Genomic DNA, 24,949 nt, shown 5'->3' on the forward strand with positions numbered 1-24,949 from the left:
AATGTGAACTGTTTTCGAAACATCAAGATTTATTTACCCGAGTTTTCTTGCCTCCATTTGTTTCTCCAAATGAATCTTGACAAATCTAGTTTAACATAGGATTCATTCTTAGTGACCAAGATCTGACTACGACTTCCCTTTTCGTCTGAAAGATTAGCTCTTTTAACAGTATCCAAAATGGAATAGTGATAATGGGAACTGATGAAGGATCTAGGCCCAAAATGTCAGCTTTTGTGCTCCTGAGATGCTGCTGGGCCTGCTGTGTTCATCCAGCCTCACATTTTGTTATCGAAAATGGAATATCTGTTTGAAAGAGGAATAGCTGCAGGGCATTTCTGAGCTACTTTCTTACATTTCCTGAGAGTCAATTATTTATCTGACTGATCCTGTTCGGTAAGCACTTCTATACATCTACTAGTTATCACACTCAGAGTCTCTAATATGCCCTCAGTGACATTAAGTCTAAAAAGAAGTGCTCAATAGCACCTGATATATAAAAATAAACTACCTTTCCGTACCTACAGTTTTAATATTAACTATACTAAAAAATTAAACACATAAATATTAAAAAGGAATCACTTAGCTGAACAAACAAAAAAAAATCCTCCTCAAATAATCTAACATTCAGCTTTCAATCTTTGAATTAAAAAACCACTCTCCAGAGCCTTCCAAGTGTAGGTCTCTCCACAAGCTCTGTATATAAACCAACAATCTCTCCTTTGTGTTCTTTTTACGTGAATTTTTTAGTCAGAAACTCAATAAACACAAACTCTATTGAAAAAAGCTTTCCTTTGCGATTGCAAAAAAACTCTGCTTTTATTTTGTTTTATTTTTAAACTTATTTTAGATGTATATGTTTAGAAAAATAAATGATTAAAACAGAGAAAGAGAAAAAAATTCTCTCTTCAGATCAATACTCAACAAAGATGTGGAGGCTCCCCCAAACACAAACTCAGTTTAAAAAATACATTTATTTTTGCGTTGTTTTGTAATTATTTGGACAACAGTTCTAAACTGATTTCAAATAAAAATCTTATGATTCTGAAATGAAAAAAACAAGAGTTATACAAGAAAGCCTGCAAATTAGTAGCAGCTGCAATATCCGCTGATCATAAATCCGTGACTGAACTAACTATAATCTGCAGAAGACCTTTATCTACATCTAATTTTTGGGTGTAAATGCAATGTGACACTGAGTGTGTGATATTGCATTAATCAGTGAAAATACAAGAGAATAAATAACACTCTTTATTTTAAAATCATGGAAGTTCCCTGTTGAAGTATCTATTTGAAACAAACACCCAAAGGATAAAACAAGAGGCACCTTTTTCCATAAAAACATATTGATTTAGACGAGTAAGAGAACACATACATTCTATTTGTGACATTAGCATAGATTGACGACTGTAACTGCGATTTATTGGGTCTCCATTGCTGAGTATCACACTGTTGATACATTTCTTCAGAAGAGGTATAACAAAAAATCTCTTTTGAAAATTGCATTTTATCTTCCGGATTATTTGGTTGATAGCAAGGGTGCACACTGCATTATACTCCTTACCTATTACTTGTTTCAAAACAAATCTCAGTTATTTGCATGAGAAAATTTGATACACAGCGTACAGTCTTGGTTCTAGAATACTGGATGAAGAGGAACTCTGGGACAATACTGGCACAACCAGAGCCTAAACTAAAAACTCTATAAAGAGCTGAGTTCATCTTTATAGTCTATTGGCTTATTTAACATAAAGGCCAATTTATACTATAATTGCTGTGACCTGTGACGCCCAATCAGAATGAACAGGTTAATGCAACTTCTCTTTTGTGTTTTTCAACCACGTGTTGTTTCATGTGCTATTGATCTTAATATACCCCTTGGATTCCCAATAATGAATGATAGGGTGCAGACCATATCTGTAACATATCATTTAGAGTCCCCTCATTTACTTGTCATAGATTTTATATCAAGCCAAATAACGATAGCATACCCAGATTCTGCCACATGCTGAAGAGTTCATAGGCCATCATCACTCTCATATCACCATATCTGTCAGTAAGAAAATATGAAAGAATGCAGGTCAAGGCAAAGACAGACAGTACCCAGTAAATATGTAACACAAATATGGTTGATTTCATCACTTATTGATTGGCCCCATCATTCAGGAAAAAAATGTAGGTGCTTTTTTGCATTAATATCTATTCTTATTTTGTTTCATTCAAATCAGATCCAGAATGTCACTTACAGTGGCTTTCTTTCAAACTCCTGCATGATTATGGATCAGTCTTGCTATCCTCCTATTTTTCATTTGAGACACCATTCGAAAATACAAATGTTACTTTTCACCTCAATGATATTCAGCTCCATCTCATTGCTACCTTTCTCAACTCATCCACTGAAGTTAAATTATCAGACTGATTTCCAACATCCATTATTGGCTAAGTAAAAATGTCTTCCAACTAAATATTGGGAATATTTAAGTCAGCACCTTCAGTCTACCACACTACAATTGCTGCTCCTTAGCCAGTGAAATCCTCTCTCTCCCTGGCAAGAAACCATGGCTGAACCAGGCTGTCCGCAACATTGGCACCACATCTGACATCAATATGTGCTTCCAAACACACATTGATGATATCAGTTGATTTGCTCATTTTTGCCTTTAATAATACACTCCAATTTTGCCACTGCTTCAGCTCATCTGCTACTAAATCCCTCATCCATGCCTCAGTTACTTCTAAAGATGAAGAATCCAACTCACTCCTGCTTAACCTCCTGTTGACCAGCACCCTGTGCTCATTGGCCTACAATACATTAACCCCAATTAAGTTTCATCTTGATTTTGACGTTCTTACCCCTATTTTAAAATCCCCTACCGATCCATCAATCACCCTTACAACCAATTGAGAGATCAGTGCTCAGCTATTTCTGGCCTCTTGCAGAATCCTGATGTTACCTGCTCCAATACTGGCAGCTATATCTTCAGCTACCTAGCTCCTGGAATTTCCTTCTAAACCATCCCTTCTCTTTATTGCTTTACCCCTTCATACATGCCATGAATACTACTCCTTTTTCCAAACTTCAAGTTCTCTTCCCTCTGATCACTTTAGGTGACCTGGTGTCAAATTCAACTTTATAATGTTTCTGTGAAGCAGCCTGGAAAATTTATTTCTGTTGAACCAACTACAGTCGTATTATTTGCTACTATATATTTCATGCTTAGATTATATAATGCAGGCTTCCTTCTTAACAAAACTATAACTCTTGACTCAGGCTGTTCATAGAGGATGGTAATGTTCTCCCGAAAGATGGCAATGTTGACAGTACTCACCTATCCAAAATCTTCTTCCTTTTGGCAGGAGTGGCATGTTCTAGTTGAAGACTTGGCTGATTTATAAATAGGACAGCCAAACTAAAATACGAATTCCACACCTATAGAAATGGGTCACAGTGAGAACTGTTCAACAAGAACTCCAAGTTACAGTTATCTGAGGACAACCAGATCAGAGTGCTGTACTAAACCAGTAGCAATAAGGCAAACATCTCCATCATAAAGCCACCTCTCTGATTATTCTGCCAAAGTCTGACAAATACAAGCTTTCATAAACCCTTCTGAAAACATACTGCAGATTTCACTGTTTAAGGCTTTCTTTTTAAACGCATTTAAACACATGAAGATTTACTTTCTTAATGAGGGGTCAAATAGATTAGATCTTTGAATCAAGATAAAGTTAAGTCTCACTCCAGGTGAATGGGGTTTAAGTTTACTTATTAAAATAACATGGTAGACAGAGAAGGGCAAGGAGCAGTTCCTGTGGACTAGCAGTGCAATAATATGCTCAGTTGAAGATGACAAAAAGAATATTCATGGAATTCATGAAAAACAAGGATGGTTGGGATAAAGGGGGCATTTTAATTATGGCAAACTGTAATTAGTGGAGTGTCACAATTGCTTACAATATATGTTAATGACATGGCCGAGTAAAGTAAATGTACAAAAATCAAATTTGCAGATGATAAAAAAAGGGAAGGGAATGAGTACAGGAGTTGGGAGGTCATGTTGCAGCTTTACAGGATATTGTTTAAGCTACTTTTGGAATACTGCATGCAATTCTAGTCGTCCTGCTATAGGACGGATGTTGTGAAACTTGAAAGGGTTCACAAAAGATCTATAAGGATGTTGCCAGAATTAGAGGGTTTATCGTGAGGGCCTGAAGAGGCTGGGGCTATTTTCCCCGGAGTGTCACAGGCTGAGAGGTGACCATATAGAGGTTTATAAAATCATGAGAGGCATGAATAGACCAATATTTCTCACAGTCCTTGCATGGTATTTTGTACATTACATTAGTGTTATTTGTCAATTGAAGTGTTATATGTCAATGGTCTATATCTGTTTACTAGTAGCTATAGTTTAAATACTTATAGTGACAGGTGGCAGAGTTGTTGCTGGTAGCTATAGAGCAAATTTTAAATGCAAGGTTGATTGATTTGGTGGGTAAACTGCAGATAGCATTGCCTGACAGAGCTAAAAAGGCAGAGATAATTAAGAAAGCAGCACATCATTTAGGTTTAGAGGAAGTGCAACAATGTCCCAGTGCTTCAGATAGGGAAATGTCACAATCACGTGATATTCGCTCACAGTTGAAGTTGCTAGAGCATTACCAGAGAATGAAAAAAATACAGATGGCAGAAAAATGTAAGGAAAGGGCAAAAAAGATAAGGAAAGGGAGTTGGAATTAAGTAAACAGGAATGGGACATATGAAAAGAGATGAATGGAAAAGGAAAGAGAAAAGAAAAACTTGAATATCCTCATATTGAGTTTGTACAGGAGATGGATGAGGCCACTTCTGGAGTACGAAGTATAGTTCTAGCTATAGCAGGATATTAATAAATCGGAGAGGATTCAGAAAAGAATTACCAGGAAGATGCCAGGACTGAAGGTGTGAATTATAAGGAGAGGCTGGATAGGCTGGAACTTGATTCACTGGAGTGTAGGAGAGTGAAGGGCAAACTTATAGAAGTTTATAAGATCATGGAGGGGGCATAGATAAAGTGAATAGCAAAGTTCTTTTGCTTTGAGTGGCAGAGTTCAAAACTAGGGGCATATTTTGAAGGTGAGACGAGAAAGATTTAAAAGAGATCTGCAAGGCAACTTTTTCCACACAGAGGGTTGCTGTTATGTGCCATGAACTGCCAAATTAAAATGTATATACAGGTGTAACATTTAAAAGACTTTTGGACAAATATATACAGAGAAAAGGTTTAAGCTAGATCTAGGCCAAACACAGGCCCATAGTTTTATTTGAGAAATATGGTTGGCATGGATGAGTTGAATTGAACGATCTGTTTCCGTTCTGTATGACTTCAAAATCTCTCCTCCCCCCACTGCATCCCAAAACCACCCCAGCTCATCCCCGCCTCCCTAACCTGTTCTTACTCTCACCTATCCCCTCCTCCCACCTCAAGCCACACCTCCATTTCCTACCTACTAACCTCATCACGCCCCCTTGACCTGTCTGTCCACCCCGGACTGACCTATCCCCGCCCTACCTCCCCACTTCTACTCTCCTCTCCACCTATCTTCTTGTCTATCCATCTTCGGTCCGCCTCCCCCTCTCTCCCTGTTTATTTCAGAATCCTCTCCCCATCCCCCTTTTCTGATGAAGGGTCTAGGCCCGAAACGTCAGCTTTTGTGCTCCTTCGATGCTGCTTGGCCTGCTGTGTTCATCCAGCTCTACACTTTGTTATTTTGGATTCTCCAGCATCTGCAGTTCCCATTATCTCCCATCATTAAGGTTGCAGTAATACCACAAGCAGATGTTCAGCAGCTGATATTCTATTTAAGAATGATGATAGCTCAAAGAAAGTAAAAACCAAAAAGAACTGCGGATGCTGTAAATCAGGAACAAAAACAAAGTTGCTGCGAAAGCTCAGCAGGTCTGGCAGCATCAGCGGAGGAGAAAACAGAGTTAATGTTTCAGGTCTGGTGACCCTTCCTCAGAACTTAGTTTTTCCAGCAACTTTGTTTTTGCTCAAAGGAAGTGTTTGACATGTCTTCATTCACTGAGGCTCAGGAAGCAGATCCATTTTTACGTATACACTGAATCCAGGGCTGGAAGGGTATCAGAGTGCCACCAAATAAGAAACGGAGTTTTGATGAAGCGGAGATAGTGTCTCAGATTTGCAGAAGTAGTATGGATGGCTGTTCAGCGGGACTGCTCAGATATCCTCAGGAGATATTATGAGTCGCGCATGAAGTTCCTATGGCATGACATGTAGGAACATGCAGGGAACAGATAATAGCTATTTTACATGGCCAGGACTTCATAAAGATGAAGTGTAGTTCTGTAAAACATATTGTACATATCAGGTAGTAAGAAAAGCTCAATGTGAAATCAAATCTGCACCTTTGATATCAATATCAGTTTCTGAAGAATCATTTAGTCAAGCATTAGTAGATTATGTAGGACCATTATGAAAAACAAAATCAGGACATCAATGCATCCTAATAATTATGGACATGACAACTTGATAAACAGAGGCTATTCCTTTAAGGATGGGTACAGCTAGGGTAGTGATAGAAAACTTAATACTTTATTTTCCTGGTTTTGACAAACAATTGATATATAGTCGGAGCGAGGTTCTAATTTCATGTCTGAAGTTTTCCAGGAAATCATTAGCGGTTTTGGTATGAAATAATTGAAGTCAAATGTATATCATCAGCAAACACAAAGAGCTTTAGAGAGGTATAATCAGACTCTAAAATCCAAAATTAAGGCAAATTATCCTGAATGTACACAGGACTAGAGATTCCCAAATAATGTCATTGATTTAGCCTGTCTGAATTAGTCTATAGACATGAGATCAGAGATCATAGAGACGAACAGCAAGGAAGCAGACCCTTCATTTCAACTTGTCCATGCTGACCAGATATCCTAAATTAATCCAGTCCCATTTGCCAGCATTTGGTCCAAATCCTTTTAAACCCTTCCTACTCATCAACCCATCCAGATGCCTTTTAAAATGTTGTAATTGTACTAGCCTCCACCACTACCTCTGGCAGCTCATTCCTTGCACCACCCTCTGCATCTTAAGTCCCTTTTAAATCTTTCCCCTCTCACCTTAAACCCATGCCCTCTCATTTTGGACTCCCCTACCCTGGAGGGAAAAAAACCTTGGCTGTTCACCCTATTCATAGCCAACATGATTTTATAAACTTCTGGAAGGTCACCCATCAGCCTCTGATGCTTCAGAGAATATAGCCCCAGCCGGTTCAGCCTCTCCCTATGGCTCAAACCCTTCAAATCCTTGTAAATCTTCTCTGAAGGCTTTCAAGTTTCAGAACATCTTTACTATAGAATGAAGAGCAGAATTCAACGCAGTAAAGGTCACCGATTCAAATCTGGGTGCCCCTTTTACACAGGCACCTTGACTCAACGTTAGCTGTGTTTCATTAAAATTAGAGAGTTCATGAATGAGACAGATGAATCCTCAATGTTGGATTACATCTTTCTAGAAAGACTCACAGGAGTATACAGTGAGCACAGGAACATTTCAAAGTTTCGCATGTGAAAATGAACAGATAAACATTCAGCAACTGCAAAGGTTCAAGCAGGAGATGAAGTACTGGCATTTTTGCCTTTTTAAGGTGAACCGTTGAAAGTGAAATTTAGTGATCAACATAAAGTAACAAGAAGGTTTAGTAAAGTGATTTATCTATTGGGACAGGCAACATGTCTACATATTTCGAGAAAGGATAACTGGAGGATCTTGTAAGACTACTGAGGAAGTATGAGGTAATCTATAGAAATGTATTACATTAGATAGTCTTGACACAGGAGAGTCAGGACCAATAAAACCTTAGCAGCTGAACCCAGAAAAATAAGCTCAGGTGAAAACAAAGGCTTACCGGACAACCATATGTTGGATCCTAGTCAAAGTAGCTGGGTTTGACCGACAGTATTGGTTTCTAAACCAATGTATCAACTAGACTTTGTATACATCATAGAAGGTAAACGTGATAATCAAAAGAGATCCATACTCAATTCCACAATTGGAAAACTGCATTGATAGGGTTGGCAGTGCCTTATTCCAATCTAAGACTGATCTGTTGAAGGAGTGTTGGAAAGGGCCTTTATCATCAAGGGATAAAAAAAACTTCTGCATTTACCACACCAAACAGATTAAACCAATGTTGTGTGATCCCAACTCCTCACATCTCCATCTGTTTATCATGCTCTCTATCTCCCATTTTCCTTTTCATTAATCCTCTTAAGTCTCTCTGCACCTTCCAATATTGCTCACCTGCCTTTCAGCCTCACTCTCCTCCAACACATTCTTTACAGCCTTTATCTTACTTATCACACTTTGAAATCTCCCTCTCTTCCCTGCCTTGTGTAGCCTACCTGTATCTCTTCCCCTAGCAGTTTCCTTGTGCTCTCCTTCCTGCCAAACTGCCCCGCTCAACCCCCTTGCAGCTTCCCTCTCTGTACCCACAGGTAGCCTCTACCTCACAGCCTTCATCTCTCTCTCTGTACATGGATGTACATGGAATAGCGTAGGTTAGATGGGCTTCAGATTGGTATGACAGGTTGGCACAACATCAAAGGCCGAAGGTCCTGTACTGTGCTGTAATGTTCTATGTTCTATGTTCTCTCTCTCTCTCTCTATTTCTACTGTCCCCACCCCGCAGTCTTCTGTTCTTATTAATATACACAGCCCCAAACCTGTAACATCTACTTTGATCCAAGTTCTCTTCCCACTCCTGCAGCCTCTGTCCCTTACCATCTTTCCCCTCCCTGACCTTTGCAATTCCCACCCCCCCCCAACCCCTCTCCTCTTAACCCTGCAGATACCCTCTCTCCCTCCAGGCTTCCCCATTCAATTTCCCAAACTCTGACCCCTGCAATTTCCCCTAGCTTGTGCCCCACCAGGCACGTGCTGCCTTAATCGCTTCCTCCCACCCCAGCTCCCTAATCTTGGTCGCCTCCATATCTTTGTTCCTCCGCACCCAGCTTGGGAACTTACACTTGTCCAGCCTGAATCTGCAAACACGGATTGCTATGACACACCGCATTGCTGTTCTTCCTATAACAGGCTGACACTGTCTTATGTTTCTGCTGATGGGCTTATTCTGCTGCAAGGTTCAGTGACTAACTTGTCAGCAGCAAAGACAGGAGAAAACCAGCCTGTGATTGGGAGGAGCAGTTTCATTCAACCTATGGTGCTCTAGTGACTGAATTTTCCCAGGTGTTTTGGATGCAATTTGTCAACTGTTCCCATGTGCTTTGATTGCTGCTGCATAACCCCCTCTCCTGGGTCTTGGTTAATGTGAACATTCTGGGCAAATTCATGGCAGACATGTATCATGATTGATCTCCATCAAGTACACCATAATCTACTAACATGTGTCTGAACTCTGTACCCTGTGTCTGCACCCTACCATTATGGAGCCTCAATCCTCACCATCCTGTCTTTTGCTCCTTGTTTTCCAAGGAGTTTGAGCTTGGTTGGAAGATAGAATTCTGAGATCAGGGTTTTAAATCCCATGTTGACAGAACACTATGCCATGGAGGAGGCATTATGTCACTGTAAAACCTTAACTGATATTTATATGATTGTATTTTCATCATTACATGGCTACAAAATAATGGGTAGGAACATTAGTTTGAATTTTTCTTCTTTGGTCAAGGTATCCTAGATAATCGAAATCTAAACTAGTATTGCATTGAAGTTCGATCTGAACTGAACGAGTCCCTGTTGTACAAAGAGACTGTCATTGTAAGCCCAAAGAAAGCCGCAAATGAACATGCCCATGGATGCTGTTATTGTGCAGAACGCACAAATGGGTTCACGTGAGATATGGTGGCCATTTAAGACCTTTTTTTGTTCTTTTATAGAAATTGAGAAATAAACCCACCTTGAAATCAAAATCTGCTTCTGTGAAGTTCTTGTGTAATGCAGGAGAAAGGTATTGAACTGTTGTAACAATTATGCTGCAAAATAAATATATAAATGGTAAATATAAGGCCAATCAGATCTCAGAATTTCAATGATCAAACCACAGATGATATCCATTTGGCCTGCGGCATGTGTGTTGATTTGAACTCGTCAACCAGAATCAACAAGTATCATCCCTTCTCTTTGGATTTCTTTTCATTATTTTTCAAACATATATCCAAATTTTCTTTTTTTTTAAACTGCTTTCATAGTCTCTGTCTCAATCCTCACTAGTGGTATTTTATATCTAGTACTGTTCAGTGTTACTTAGTAATACGCAGTATAAGAATAAAGTTGTTTCTCTTCTCACTAGATTACTAATAATCCTGACATTACATCACAGCTGGGACAAACAAAATCTTGGAACTGAACTAAGATAGATCAATAAAAAATAGTTTTGACAAAAGTGCCAACCTGAAATAATAACCTGCTGTTTCTCTTTCAGAATACTATTAAATCTGTAGACATGTTACAATTGACCTCATTGTTCCTGGGTTAAGGAAGGAAGTTAGAGTCTTTCCTCCTGGTTGCTAACCAGTTATCTGTATGTACGTACATTTGTGAAGACATGTCTGTTCACACTTAAACGTGAATAGAAGTGCATGCACAACAAGTGTACATACATAGGGTCAAAACAGGATTGCATTCTGAGGACTGCATAGTTGACTGGCCTGCCAATATTTAGTGCCAATGCTTGCGCATTGAGAATGGCAAAGGAGGTGGCTAGGCGGATAGAGGGAACCAAACTCTTTGGTGGTAAGAGATAGTAGGAACTGCAGATGCTGGAGAATCTGAGATAACAAGGTGTAGAGCTGGATGAACACAGCAGACCAAGCAGCTGATGCTTATCCAGGTCTACACCTTAATAATAAAGTGTGAAGCTGGATGAACACAGTAGGCCAAGCAGCATCTCAGGAGCACAAAAGCTGACGTTTCGGGCCTAGACCCTTCATCAGAGAGCCTCTCTGATGAAGGGTCTAGGCCCGAAACGTCAGCTTTTGTGCTCCTGAGATGCTGCTTGGCCTGCTGTGTTCATCCAGCTTCACACTTTATTATCTTGGATTCTCCAGCATCTGCAGTTCCCATCAGCTCTACGCCTTGTTATCTTTGGTGATAATTTGCTTTACCACCAAAAAGATTCAGTGGGATACCTGTGACCAGATATGTTTTAAGTTCCTGTACATGTATTTACTTGAATTGCTGCAGGCAACTTACTTGCTGGTTAGAAGTCTCATCACCATCCAGTCACGTGGGTAGACACTCAGCTTCATTAAATTACGGAACACACAGAATATTTTTAATAAGAAATCCTAAAAGGTAAAGGAAGAATAAAATAACTTGATGAGTTAACACCAAAGTATCATTTTGTTTATCTTTTTTATTAAATTAATTCCTAATTTTGTAGTAGTTTTGATATGATCAGTGTGATGAGAATTCAGTGAACAGCAAACCAAATAGTCTGAGTTACTTCAGACATGCTGCCTGTATATTATTAAACAAAGGCTTGTTTAGTCTCTGGCAGGTTAGTGATGACAGTTATATTGCTTGGAAGTAAACAGATATAGTAAAATGGAAACGGTATACACAACCATGCAAAAAGCTAATAATACAGTAAAATGCATGACAGGATAGGGGGTAAGCATAAAGTTGCTTAGACGGGAGGCTAACTGGTCAAAACAACCAACTGATTCACATAGACAATTTTCTATACCTATTTTTCTGGTTAACGGTTGGATGTGAAAGTAATGTTCCACTAAGTTTTAAATCATCAAGATTTAAAAACAGAGGTTTAGAAGGCTTCACTGAAGAAAACTGAGCAGAACCTCAGGAGGAGTGTGACAATAAATCAACTAGCTAGTAATGGTTGGACTGTTCAACACTACTGCCATGAAGTCATTCACAAATTCAATGAAATACCATTAAGCAGTTAGCAACACACAGTTACAACTGAAGTTTCTACGTTAACACTGTAGACGTTTTAGATTAAAAATATATCTTGCAATTTCTGGGATTTGTGATCAGCAATAATTACTGAAGAGTAAGGAGTTGAATTCTGTAATGCTTCACCTATAGTTTACAAATGGCTTTGGAGAAATAAAGCTTTTAAGGCACTTCAGATGGGTTTTATTACTTTAATTGCTAGGCAAATTGGTGAACCTTGCATAAGTTGCATAGCAACAGCCCCTGGACTACAACTGTTGTGTTTTCAAGTAAACTTTAGGATCAGTTGAAGAAAGTCTTCTAAGATGGGAAAGCCAGTTTCTGACTCTTCTGAAAATAGCAGAAAACTCAAAAACAGAATCATCTACAAAGATGTTTCTTAGCTCATGTATTGTTAAGAACCTAATGAAGTCATTTATCAGGATTTTTAACTCACTCCCGTCTGAACTGAAGTCTGATTTAAATGTCTTCAATTTTCAGCATTGCGACCTTGATGACAAGAAATTAACTGAACTGTGAAGAGTCTTCCATTATTTTGTCCTTTGATTTTGATCCTTGGCCCCTTCAGGGTGTTTTCGACAAGGTGTTTATCAAAACTCACTTTCACAGCCATGTTTCCTTTGTTAGTGAGTGCCAACAACTCAGACTTGCCCCACATGGATTTCAACTCAAGTTTCACCCTTCATTTCCTAACCCACACAGGATTACAAATATCTCTAGGATATACAACATTCTTCAGTCTATGACTCTGACTGCATCCTGTGATCCACTATCGATGCCATGCATCATCATATACATACACTTGACTTCACTCTGTAGCAACATTGACTCACCCTTTTTCAAAACTGTGCCGTTTCCCAGTTTCACTTCATCCTTCGTCTCATCTGTCGCCTCAACAAAAGATGTTTTCTCTTTCTTTCGACATTAAAGCACGCAAACTCCAGCACTTACGGACTCCAACATCTGTCCTGTGCTGCCCTCCCCTTTTTGCCTCTCAGAGTACATCCCCTCCTGTCATTCAGAGCCCATCCCTACCGCCCCTTAGCACCCGCCCCGTTCCAGTCCTCAAATGCCATCATTTTCTGTCCCCCTGAGATCATTATTCCCCAATCCCAGACATTGCTGTGTTTCACCTGACCTTCCCCTTTCTGACGTTCAATATACTGTCCTAGGCAAAAGACTCAGCTTCATACCCTTACACGCCCAACTTAATGATTTTGGCTCACTGTGATATTGAACTGCTTTTCAGTCACATATCTCTCCGTGTTCACTTCTTCAGGCAGGAATCCTCATACCCCATTCCACTGATCCCTTCACCTGCCTCCAGTATTCACCCTCCACTTGGACCCCATCCTCTGGCCTCTTACTTGCCCTCAATCTCTTCAAGGAAAACTGCCAGCATGACACTGTCTGTCCCAATTTCTCTGCTCCTTTCACCCGCTGTAACCTGTCCCCTTCTGAAATTGCCACTCTTTACTCTCTTAGGTCCAAACCTAACTTTGCTATCAAATCCACCGACAAAAGTGGTGCCATTGTAGAATTTACTTGTGGAGGCTCAACACCAACTCTTGGACACTGTCTGTGTGGAGTGTGCACATTTTCCCTGTATCTGCATGGGTTCCTCTGGATGCTTTGGCTTCCTCCCACAGTCCAAAGATGTGCAGTCTAGGTGGATTGTCCATGCTAAATTGCCTGTAGTGTTCAGGTGCAGATTAGGTGGGTTATAGGCAGATGGATCTGGGTGGGATATTCTGAGGATCAGTGTGGACTTGTTGGGCTGAAGGGTCTGTTTCCACACTGTAGGGATTCTATGACTTCTTTCTACCTCCCCCAGATAATAACTCCACATCAGGCCATTGTTGCCAGGACTGTCACCGAACTCATCACCTCCAGAAATCTTCCCCCAACTGCTTCCAACCTTACAGTCTCCCAATCCCAAAGAGTCCTCTTCTACCTTCTTCCCAAAATCCAAAAACTAGGCTGCCCCAGTAGGCCCCCATCATATAGCCTGTTCCTGCCCCACCAAGATCCTTTCCTCCTACCTTGACTCCATTGTCCCTCCACATATTCAGGCCCTGCCCATTACATCTCCTCTGATGCGCTCCACCATATTAACAATTTTCAGTTCCCTGGTCCTAACTGCTTCTTGTTCACAATATATGTCCAATCCCTCTATACCTCTAGTGCCACTAGGATGGTCTGAGAGTTCTCAGCTTCTTCCTTGGCCAGAGGCCTGAACAATCCCCAACCACCACCACTCTCTTCCACCTGGCTGAACTTGCTCTCTCACTAAACAATTTCACCTTTAATTCAGAGATAGTAGGAACTGCAGATGCTGGAGAATCTGAGATAACAAGGTGTTCAGCTGGATGAACACAGCAGGCCAAGCAGCATCATAGGAGCAGGAAAGCTGACGGTTCGGGCCAAGACCCTTCTTCAGAAATGGGGGAGGGGAAGGGGGTTTTGAAATAAATAGGGAGAGACGGGGAGTTGGATAGAAGATGGATAGAGGAGAAGATAGGTGGAGAGGAGACAGACCGGTCAAAGAGACGGGGATGGAGCCAGTAAAGGTGAGTATAGATGGGAAGATAGGGAGGAGATAGGTCAGTCTAGGGAGGATGGACAGATCAAGGTGGGCAGGATGAGGTTAGTAGGTAGGAGATGGGGGTGGGGCTTGAGGTGGGAGGAGGGGATAGGTGGGAGGAATGACAGGTTAGAGAGGCAGGGATGCGCTCTGCTGGTTTTGGGATGCAGTAGGGGGAGGGGAGATTTTGAAGCTTGTGAAGCCCACATTGATACCACTGGGCCGCAGAGTTCCCAAGCGGAATATGAGTTGTTGTTCCTGCAACCTTTGGGTAGCATTGTTGTTGCACGGCAGGAGGCCTAGGATGGACATGTCGTCTGCGGAATGGGAGCGGGGGGGGGAGTTGAAATGGTTCACGACTGGGAGGTGCAGTTGTTTAGTGTGAACCGAGCGTAGGTGTTCTGCAAAGCGGTCCCCAAGCTTCCGCTTGGTTTCTCTGATGTAGAGGTAGCCACAACGGGAACAACTGATGCAGTATACCACATTAGCAGATATGCAGGTGAACATTTGTTTGATGTGGTAAGTGTTCTTGAGGTCTGAGATGGGAGTGAGGCGGGAGGTGTAGGGGCAGGTGTAGCACTTCCTGCAGTTGCAGGGAATAGTGCCGGGTGTGGTGGGGCTGGAGGGGAATGTGGAACGGACAAGGGAGTCATGGAGAAATAGTCCCTCCGGAAGGCAGCTAAGTTGCGGGAAATGTGGGAGACATGATCGAGGATGTTCTCGACCACTGAGGGGGGGATGTTTCAGTCCTTGAAAAATGAGGATATCTGAGATGTGTGGGAGTGGAATGCCTCATCCTGGGACCAGATGTGGTGGAGGTGAAGGAACTGGCATTTTTGCAGGAAGGTGGGTGGGGGGTGGTGTATAGGTTTTCTAGCTGTATTCTAGGACTTCACAAGCTTCAAAATCTCCCCTCCTGCTACTGCATCCCAAAACCAGCCCAGCTCTTCCCCGCCTCTCTAACCTGTCCTTCCTCCCACCTTGACCTGTCCGTCCTCCCTAGACTGACCTGTCTCCTCCCTGCCTCCCCATCTACACTCACCTTTACTGGCTCCATCCCCACCTCTTTGACCAGTCTGTCTCCTCTCCACCTATCTTCTCCTCTATCCATCTTCGATCCGCCTCCCCCTCTCTACCTATTTAGTTCAGAATCCTCTTCCCCTCCCCCATTCCTGAAGAAGGGTCTAGGCCCGAAACATCAGCTTTCCTGCTCCTATGATGCTGCTTGGCCTACAGTGTTCATCCAGCTCTAGACCTTGTTATCTCCTTTAATTCATCTCACATCTGCCAAATCTAAGGTGTGGCTAGGGGCACCTGCATGAGTCTCAGTTATGCCTGCCTCTTTATGGGGTATGTGAAACAATCTTTGTTCCAGTTCTACACTGGCCACTCTTCCACAACTCTTCTCTTGGTACATCGATGACTGCTTTGGTGCTCCTTAATGCTCCCGCCAGGACCTTGAAAATTTATTCATTTTGCCTCCAAATTCTAATCTTTATAATTTTTGCATCATCCATTTCTGACACTTCCCTTCCTTTCCTTGCTCTCTCCATCTCCACTTTGGGGAATAAACTGTCCACTGCCTCCACTACAGAGCCACTGACTCCCATAGCTACCTTCACTACAGCTCTTCACACTCCACATTCTGCAAAATTTCTATCCTGTTCTCCCAGTTTCTTCACCTACATTGCATTTGTTTAGACGATGCTAACCTCCGAAAAGGTGCTCCTGGCATAGCTTTCTTCTTCTCTAACTATGGCTTCCTGCCTACTGTGTTTGACAAGACCCTCAACCGTATCCGAACTATCAGCTGTGCTTCTACTCTTGCCCATTCACATCACTCACAAAAGAATGACCGGGTTCCCTTTGTCTTCACTTTTCATCTCACCAGCCTCCACATTCACAAGATCATTGTCCGTCATTTCAGACAACTCCAACAGAATACCACCACCAAACACATCTTCCCTTCATTCCCCCATCTGCATTTTGCAGGGTCCATTCCCCCGGGACATCCCAGTCCATTCATCAACCAGTGACACCACCACTCCCAAGCCACGACACATTCCCATGTAACTGCAGAAGGTGCAACACCTGCCTCTTCACCTCCTCCCTGCTCGTCAACAAAGGACCTAAACAATCTTTCCAGCTAACGCACCATTTCACTGTACCTCCTCCAATCTTGTGTACTGTATTCACGACACTCAATGTGTCTTACTGTACATTGGAGAAACCAAATGCAGACTGAGTGACGGCTTTACAGAGCACAACCAGGCTGCGCGCAAGCATAATCCCAACCTTCCTGTGGCCTGTCATTTTAACACAGCATCCTGCTCGCATGCCCACTTGTCTGTCTTTGGCATGCTGCAGTGCTTCAGTGAATCACAGCACAAACTGGAGGAACAACATCTCATCTTCAGACTGGGCACTTTACAACCTTCTGGAGTTAATATTTAATTCAACTCATGAACCCACTCACTCACATTTAATTCAAATCATGAACCCACTCACATTCCTTCTCCTTCTTTTAGCTTTACTTGTTGCATTCTCTGTTACCATGTCCTCTCTCCCCTCCTCCATTAGTTGCAGCAACAGCTAAACCAAATGAGGAACACTGCTAGCATTCAAAAAGACTGATGAAGTGAAATCAGGGCAAAGCAACAAGCTGATTGGTGGTTGGTGGATAAGGTGTTTCTGTCTGTTTTAAAGCTGCACAAAGAAAAGAGTTCCAGCTGCTTCTTTTCAATATAAAACTTAATTAATTTTCTACTTTAAATTTACAGTAAGCATTTTTCTTTTAACTAAAGATATGACAGAGCTCTGTCCCATGTAGTGCAAGGCCTGCAGTAGTGGGAAATCTTAGATACATCTGGCAATCTGACGGACCACACCTGCAGGAAGTGCCACTGATTTGATCAGCTCGAACACTGGATTCTGGAGCATTAGTGATGTGGTATGTGAACAGCTTGTTTTTAGTTGCAGTCACCTTGCAACTTAAGCTAGCTTAGTCAAGAGAGGGAATGGGTGACCATCAGAAGGGCGGTAGTTAGGAAAGCCCCAGAGTGCATCTCACTCAAGAACAGTTTTTCTGAGTTTAAAAACAGTGAGAGTGATAGTTCCTCTGGGGAGTACAGACAGCGCACTGTTGCACAAGGTGGGAATATTGTGGTTGGATGGCTTGCCGAGCTGGTTAGCCTTACCTGCAGTTGCCTCTGTCTTTCTCCCTTGCTGGAGTCTAGAAGCAAATCAAGTTATCTCTTTGAAGCTTATAAGATCCTGAGGGGACTTTGCAGGGTAGATGGAAAAAAGGATGTTTCCCCTTGTGCAACATAAAAATAAGGAATTTACAACTTAAGATAGAAATGCTTAGAAATGATTTTCTGTCAGAGAATCAGTAATCTGTGGAATTCACTTTCTTGGAGATATTGTAGGCAGAAGTCAATAGATACATGACTTACATAGGAGTCAACAGGTATGGGGTAGGCAGGAAAGTGAAGTTCAAGCTACAGTTACAACGCTACAGCAAGGTCGAGGGGTCACATAGCACGCTCCTGCTCCTAACTTATGTGGTTGTGAACGTCAAGCATCAAACATGAAATCAATGGTACTGTATAACACCATTAAAATTTGAAGAACATGGATATTCCCACCCGTAGAGAAGATAATGTTAGTCAATTATATGACAACATCTGATAATTAATATTCATTCTTCATCCAAACTTCAGGTGTTACTGTAATTAGTTGTTAGCCTTAAGTATTACATGAAAAGTACATTTGTAAGCTGCATCTTTTCACTGAAGATGTGTCCGACATTTAATTTATTGTAGCCGTCCGTCACTATAGTTAATAAGAAACATTATCTCAAAGGTCTAGGTATGTAACTGACAGATATATAGTGTGACAGGGTGATGGGAACCAGAGCTATGGATCAGAGGATGAAGAATAGATTTAGGAGAGCTAGAAGGGATTATGAAAAAGCCTTGGTGGGTACGATTGAGGGAAATCCTAAGGTGTTCTATACTTATGTGAGGAACAAGAGGATGGCCAGAGTGAGGATAGAGCTGATTAGGGATACTGGAGGGGCCTTGTGCTTGGAATCGGAGGAGGTAGGGGAGGTCCTTAATGAATACTTTGCTTTAGTATTGACCAGTGAGAGGGACCTTGATGTTTGTGATGACAGCATGAAACAGGCTGATATCGCGAATAGTTTGATGTTAGGAAGGAGGTTGTGCTAGAAGTTTTGAAAAACTTGAGGACTGATAAGTATCAGAGATAATGGGAACTGCAGGAACTGCTACACTTGTCCCCACACCTCCTCCCTCACCCCCATCCCAGGCCCCAAGATGACATTCCACATTAAGCAGAGGTTCACCTGCACATCTGCCAATGTGGTATACTGCATCCACTGTACCCGGTGCGGCTTTCTCTACATTGGGGAAACCAAGCGGAGGCTTGGGGACCGCTTTGCAGAACACCTCCGCTCAGTTCGCAACAAACAACTGCACCTCCCAGTCGCAAACCATTTCCACTCCCCCTCCCATTCTCTTGATGACATGTCCATCATGGGCCTCCTGCACTGCCACAATGATGCCACCCGAAGGTTGCAGGAACAGCAACTCATATTCCGCCTGGGAACCCTGCAGCCATATGGTATCAATGTGGACTTCACCAGTTTCAAAATTTCCCCTTCCCCCACTGCATCCCTAAACCAGCCCAGTTCATCCCCTCCCCCCACTGCACCACACAACCAGCCCAGCTCTTCCCCCCCACCCACTGCATCCCAAAACCAGTCCAACCTGTCTCTGCCTCCCTAACCGGTTCTTCCTCTCACCCATCCCTTCCTCCCACCCCAAGCCGCACCCCCAGCTACCTACTAACCTCATCCCACCTCCTTGACCTGTCCGTCTTCCCTGGACTGACCTATCCCCTCCCTACCTCCCCACCCACACCTTCTCCACCTATCTTCTTTACTCTCCATCTTCGGTCCGCCTCCCCCTCTCTCCCTATTTATTCCAGTTCCCTCCCCCCATCCCCCTCTCTGATGAAGGGTCTAGGCCCGAAACGTCAGCTTTTGTGCTCCTGAGATGCTGCTTGGCCTGCTGTGTTCATCCAGCCTCACATTTTATTATCTTAGGACTGATAAGTACCCTGGGCCAGATGGGATATATCCAAGGTTTCTACAGCAAACGAGGGAAGAGATTGCTGCCCCTCTGGCAATGATCTTTGCGTCCTCACTGTCCACTGGAGTAGTACCAGCAGATTGGAGGATGGAAAATGTCATTCCCTTGTTCAAGGGCAGGAATAGGGATAATCCTGGGAATTACAGACCAGTCAATCTTAGTTCTGTGGTGGGGAAATTATTGGACAGGATTCTGAGAGATAGTATTTATGATTATTTCTAATCAAACTGTGCTTTTCCAAGTAGTTAGCATGGCTTTGTGAGGGGTTGGTCATACCTCACTGGTCTTATTAAATTCTTTGAGGATGTGACAAAACACATTGATGAAGGTCGAGCAGTGGATGTGGTGTATATGGACTTTAGCAAGGCATTTGATAACGTTCCCCAAAGTACGTTCATTCAGAAAGTAAGGAGGCATGGTCTTCAGGGAAATTTGACTGTCTGGATACAGGATTAGCTGCCCAGTAGAAGACAGAGAGTGGTAGTAGATAGAAACTATTCAGCCTGGAGCTCAGTGATCAGTGGTGTTCCACAGGAATCTGTTCTGGGACCTCTGCTCTTTGTGATCTTTATAAATGACTTGGATGAGGAAGTGGAGGGCAAGTTAGTAAGTTTGCCAATGACACAAAGGTTAGTGGAGTTGTGGATAACATGGAGGGCTGTTGCAAGTTGCAATGGGACATTGCCCAGCTCTGTATCCTGTCAAAGAAGTGGCAGATAGAATTCAACCTTGAAAAGTGTGAGGTAATTCATTTTGGAAGGTCATAAATAGAGTGGATAGCCAGAGAATTTTTTCCACGGCAAAAATGACTATTACAAGGGGGCATAATTTTAAGGTGATTGGAGGAAAGTATATGGGAGATGTCAGAGGTAGGTTCTTTACACAGAGAGTGGTGAGTGCATGGAATGCGCTGCCGGCAGTGGTAGTGGAGTCAGATACATTAGGGACATTTAAGTGACTCTTGGGATAGGCACATGGATGATGGTAAAATGTAAGGTATGCAGGGTAATTTGATCTTAGCGTAGGATGACAGGTCAGCACAAATCGTGGGCCAAAGGGCCTGTACTGTTTTATGTTCTATGTGGAGTCAGAGGGGAAACGTCACTGCTAAGGAATGGAACAATTTATTGGAACTGTTTTTGTTTTTGCATTTTGACTGTTATGCATATTGCTGGTGTCATGCAAACATGTTTTATGTCAATAATAATTTTTATTCTAAGGATAAAAACATGAAATCAACCTTTTTTCAAAAACAGAGATTAAAATACGACTTGAGCTCAGAGTCAACGATGGCTATCCAATTTGCATAACCCTACTTCCACAATCTCATCCAATGAAGCCGAGGCACCATGTTTCAAAGAACCATCAAGAACATGACTACGAGACTTCAATTGAGCTTCATGTTCTGTTCCCTTTAGCAAGGAATCAAGGCAATCACCTAAGGTATTCAACTGGTAGAGATGAACCGGTTAACCTATTGCTTGCACACTGCATGAGACAGGGTTTCCAGTCAAGCTATAAGAGTTGTATGCTGGAACCTTTTCGCTTGAGCAATGGCATCCTGGCTGGGTAGGTGATCCCTAGAAATGAGCATAATATGTCACAAGATGGAATAAAAGTGTAATAGTCATGTTTGAATTCCTGAGTAATGATCCAGAAACAACAGCATTCTGTGCATGTTCTACCTTTTCTGCAGTTATACGACAAATAGCTGAGATGCTGATGAGGGAAAACCCAACTAGGGTCCCTCCATCCTTTCCCTTTCTTCAACCCACCTTACAAATTTTAGAGCCCTGCTTGAAAATAGTGACCACTCAGGGACGCATATGCTGCAGAGAGAGACTGCAATACTGCCTCTAGAAGAAAAGCCATATCAGCCAGCTACATCATTAAATCGCATCCACCCAGGAAATAGCAAAACGACAAAACTCATTCTGAAGCCAGACAAGTCATCAAAGTCCACAAACTGTATACCACTTTTATTTTCAGTTTTTCCAGAAACTTCTGTTTTGTACTTCTGTTATTTCTCTAGGCTGTAGTTCAACTAATCTACCCTTCCTCATTTTGTAAATGGCTTACAAAGTAATTGTGTGTATTTCTTTTTTTTAAACTTAGATAGGATCAAGTACGTTGAACTTAACTTCTTTTGTAAAACTCAATAAAGCCTGTCTGTTTGGTTCTTTTATGATTGTGTGTGTAAACAGTTAGACACCTACAGAACGCCAGCAAATATACCCTTTTCAAAAAATCTGAGATATGTAGAACAAGAGGGGAGCTACTTGAACCCTTTACACCTATTATAACACTGGGCAGATACACAGTAAACTTCCCAACAATTACCTTCAATCCAAAATTTAGGAAAGATCTACAACCACCACATTCCCCCCTTCCCAATGCCATAAAGCCAATAATGATCTTTTTGACTGCAACTGATAATCGTGTATAATTCTAGGCATTGGCTTTTGCCGTGGATAGATGTCCACACTTGGAACTGGGTTCAAATTATTCAATTTCTTTCTTACACCTGGCTAATATTACAGATGGATACATGATTCTTCCAATCTCTGCACTTTGTATTAGAAGTTGCTTGGTACTCAGGAATCAACAGGAATATGCGACTGTATAAATCTAGTATATGCTTAAGATTAAATGTAAGAAACTTGTTCCCTATGATTGATCTCCATGGTGTTTATGTTATTCCAAAGAATGACACACAATGGAAACAAAATTAAAAGGAAAAACCAGTACAATGCTTTGAGTGTGCAAGATGCTGATCAGAGCTTATTTCCGGGGCTGGAGAACATTGAGATGATCTTGCTTTTTCTAATACCTATATTTTCACTTAAGCTACTCAGAGAAGATTGAAAGTCACATTATTTTTACCTTGAGCTCCTCCTTGCTCTGGAAATTATCGAGCAATTGTTGATAGTGGTTATCTGCCATTTGTCGAAGTAGGGACAGTAGACAGGTTACATACTCCCCCTAGGGAACCAGAGCAAAGTGTAAACATCAGTGTCTCAGATCATGACACAGCATATGGTACACCCAGTCAAAGGGGTTGAAATGGTTGGAGCGAAACAATAATGCACATAGAGTTTTATGGATTTATTTACATGCCACATCTTTGATAAACTGCACAAAAAACACTGTATTTAGTAGGTCATAAGCTCAACTGACGTTTGAGGTGTGGGGAGTCAGTCTTCCCTATTTCATAGCTCTCCAATCTTAGTCTCCATGCTCTGGGAGGAATGTAATGAGAAAGAAACTTATTCTTATTTGAACTGAAAAATAGGAGGCTGCTTATTGCGGGAAATGTTACTTAATGCCAGGACAGTATCAAAAGGGAACAAACACACTTTCATTTATTTCATTTAATTTATTTTGCTGTTTTTAAAAATACCTATTATTCTTAAGTATCCCCACTGATACAGTTAAGCATAAAGATACACTGAACAGAGATAGTAGGAACTACAGATGCTGGAGAATCTGAGACAACAAATTACAGAGCTGGATGAACATAGCAGGCCAAGCAGCGTCAGAGGAACAGGAAGGCTGACGTTTTGGGCCTGGGCCCTTCTTTCTGAGTGTTCATCTTCCTGCAGTGTTCATCCAGTTCTGTTCCTTGTTAACTCAGCTGTACCGAACAGATGGATCCAAAATACAGTCTGAGGTTTGTACTTGGCTGACTGTTTCCAAGGCAGCAGTCACAGTGCTATAATTGGTTTCAGACGCCCTGGACTAAGAAAGGGAAAAATATGGGGAAAGTACATTTCTATGGAAGGATGAACTAATTGGGTTAAGTGGTTTCCTGCATCTATACTTAGCTTTGTGATCTTTATAAAGCAGCCAGCCTACAATTTTTGCTTGTACTAATTTTGTATAAATCGTTAAGCTGTCATTTAACACACTTAAATCAGGGGAATAACTGGAAGTCAATCTTGAAATCAATGTCAAACTTTTATCCAAATACAGCAACAGTGGGTTAATCAATTTTCTTTTAGGAAGTCTGGTAAACATTCAGAAATGAGCACTCAATGGTTATCATTCTCCATATGACTTATTGTTTAAAGAGGCATTGTCATCAAATTGCCCAATGAGTGCTTTCTAACTCTTTGTGAACACCAAAGGATCACTGGTTTATCGAATGACCAGCTCTTTATTGTATTTGGGGTACAAATATTTCAGGAAAAAAACAATTTAAAGATTATTATGTCGAAACAAAATAAATTCTCATTGTCAACCAACTATATTGCATCATAAAAATCACGCTCGCCTGAAGACAAAAATCATGGCTTAACTCCTTGGATCCTGTCAGATAACAATGCATCTTCAAGTATTCGAATTCAGTCAATCTAAACATACCCAAATATGGAGTGTAGATGAAGTACAAACATGAGATTTTGAATTCATACGCAGTCTGGCAGTCAGAAAGGCTTGTGGGGTGTAGGTTTGGGAGGCGGGAGGGAGAAATCCATGCATGAGCGAGAACTATTAAAAAGGATTGTTAGTTACTAACAGTTATCTCTGCCGTGCACTGTGGGCAACGCTGTCCTCTTACCGCCTCCGCCAACTGGGACTTATTCATAATAGCAAGCAGAGTCTGTAGCAAGACGTCAAGAAGGCTCTCAACCATCATCTCCACCTCTTCCGACACTGAGCACTCCTGGACCATAGCACAATGACAGTTAATGCATCAGAAGCACATATATAAGATTTATGAGATAATGATTCTTAGCAAGTTACCTAGTACTGTAACATTTGTGGTCTATTAACAGTAAGTTTTAATATAATAAGAAACTCTTTCATATTTTAATTATTTTAGATAATGTTCCTGTGAACTATTACGGGATGTTTTGCTGCCATAAATATGGCGTGTAAATGTCAATTGTTATTGCCAATGAACAGGTTAAGTAGTTAGGTTTAAAAAGGAGACTGCTTCTTTGGAACGGTAAACCAGAAGCAAAAAATCTTTGCAATTTATGCAGGGATATTGGTCACAAATTAGAAAATAGAACATTCCATTTGACTGGAATCACTATGATTAAAATTCTGAACAAATTTGCTGTGCATGCTGAGCAGACTCATACATATTTGTACTCATATTTAGAATGTCTAGGAAATGGTATTTTTGGAGCAGCGTATGGTAGGCCCCACTAGGGATAATGCAATTCTGGATGCAGTAATGTGTAATAAGGCAGACTTGATTAGGGTGCTGAAGGTGAAGGTACCCAAGAGGGCAGTGATCATAATAC

General features: G+C 41.6%; 1 protein-coding gene across 6 annotated transcripts in view; it reads right to left on the reverse strand.

Moving 5' to 3' along the window:
• Positions 1-24,949, reverse strand: part of dock3 (dedicator of cytokinesis 3) — a 1,242,443-nt gene that overhangs the window by 172,822 nt on the left and 1,044,672 nt on the right. For 5 of the 6 annotated variants that reach the window (XM_059649508.1, XM_059649505.1, XM_059649507.1 and 2 more), the window contains 6 exons: positions 24,214-24,360; positions 22,581-22,679; positions 11,211-11,305; positions 9,916-9,991; positions 3,327-3,427; positions 1,989-2,047 (listed from right to left, as the gene is read on the reverse strand). In XM_059649508.1, the coding sequence (XP_059505491.1) occupies positions 1,989-2,047; positions 3,327-3,427; positions 9,916-9,991; positions 11,211-11,305; positions 22,581-22,679; positions 24,214-24,360 (577 nt within the window). The remainder of the gene's footprint in view (positions 1-1,988; positions 2,048-3,326; positions 3,428-9,915; positions 9,992-11,210; positions 11,306-22,580; positions 22,680-24,213; positions 24,361-24,949) is intronic. The other variant, XM_059649506.1, reaches the window with a different exon arrangement.

The sequence above is a fragment of the Stegostoma tigrinum genome, chromosome 11 (genome assembly GCF_030684315.1).
Source record: "Stegostoma tigrinum isolate sSteTig4 chromosome 11, sSteTig4.hap1, whole genome shotgun sequence".
Classification (NCBI taxonomy): Eukaryota; Metazoa; Chordata; class Chondrichthyes; order Orectolobiformes; family Stegostomatidae; genus Stegostoma; species Stegostoma tigrinum.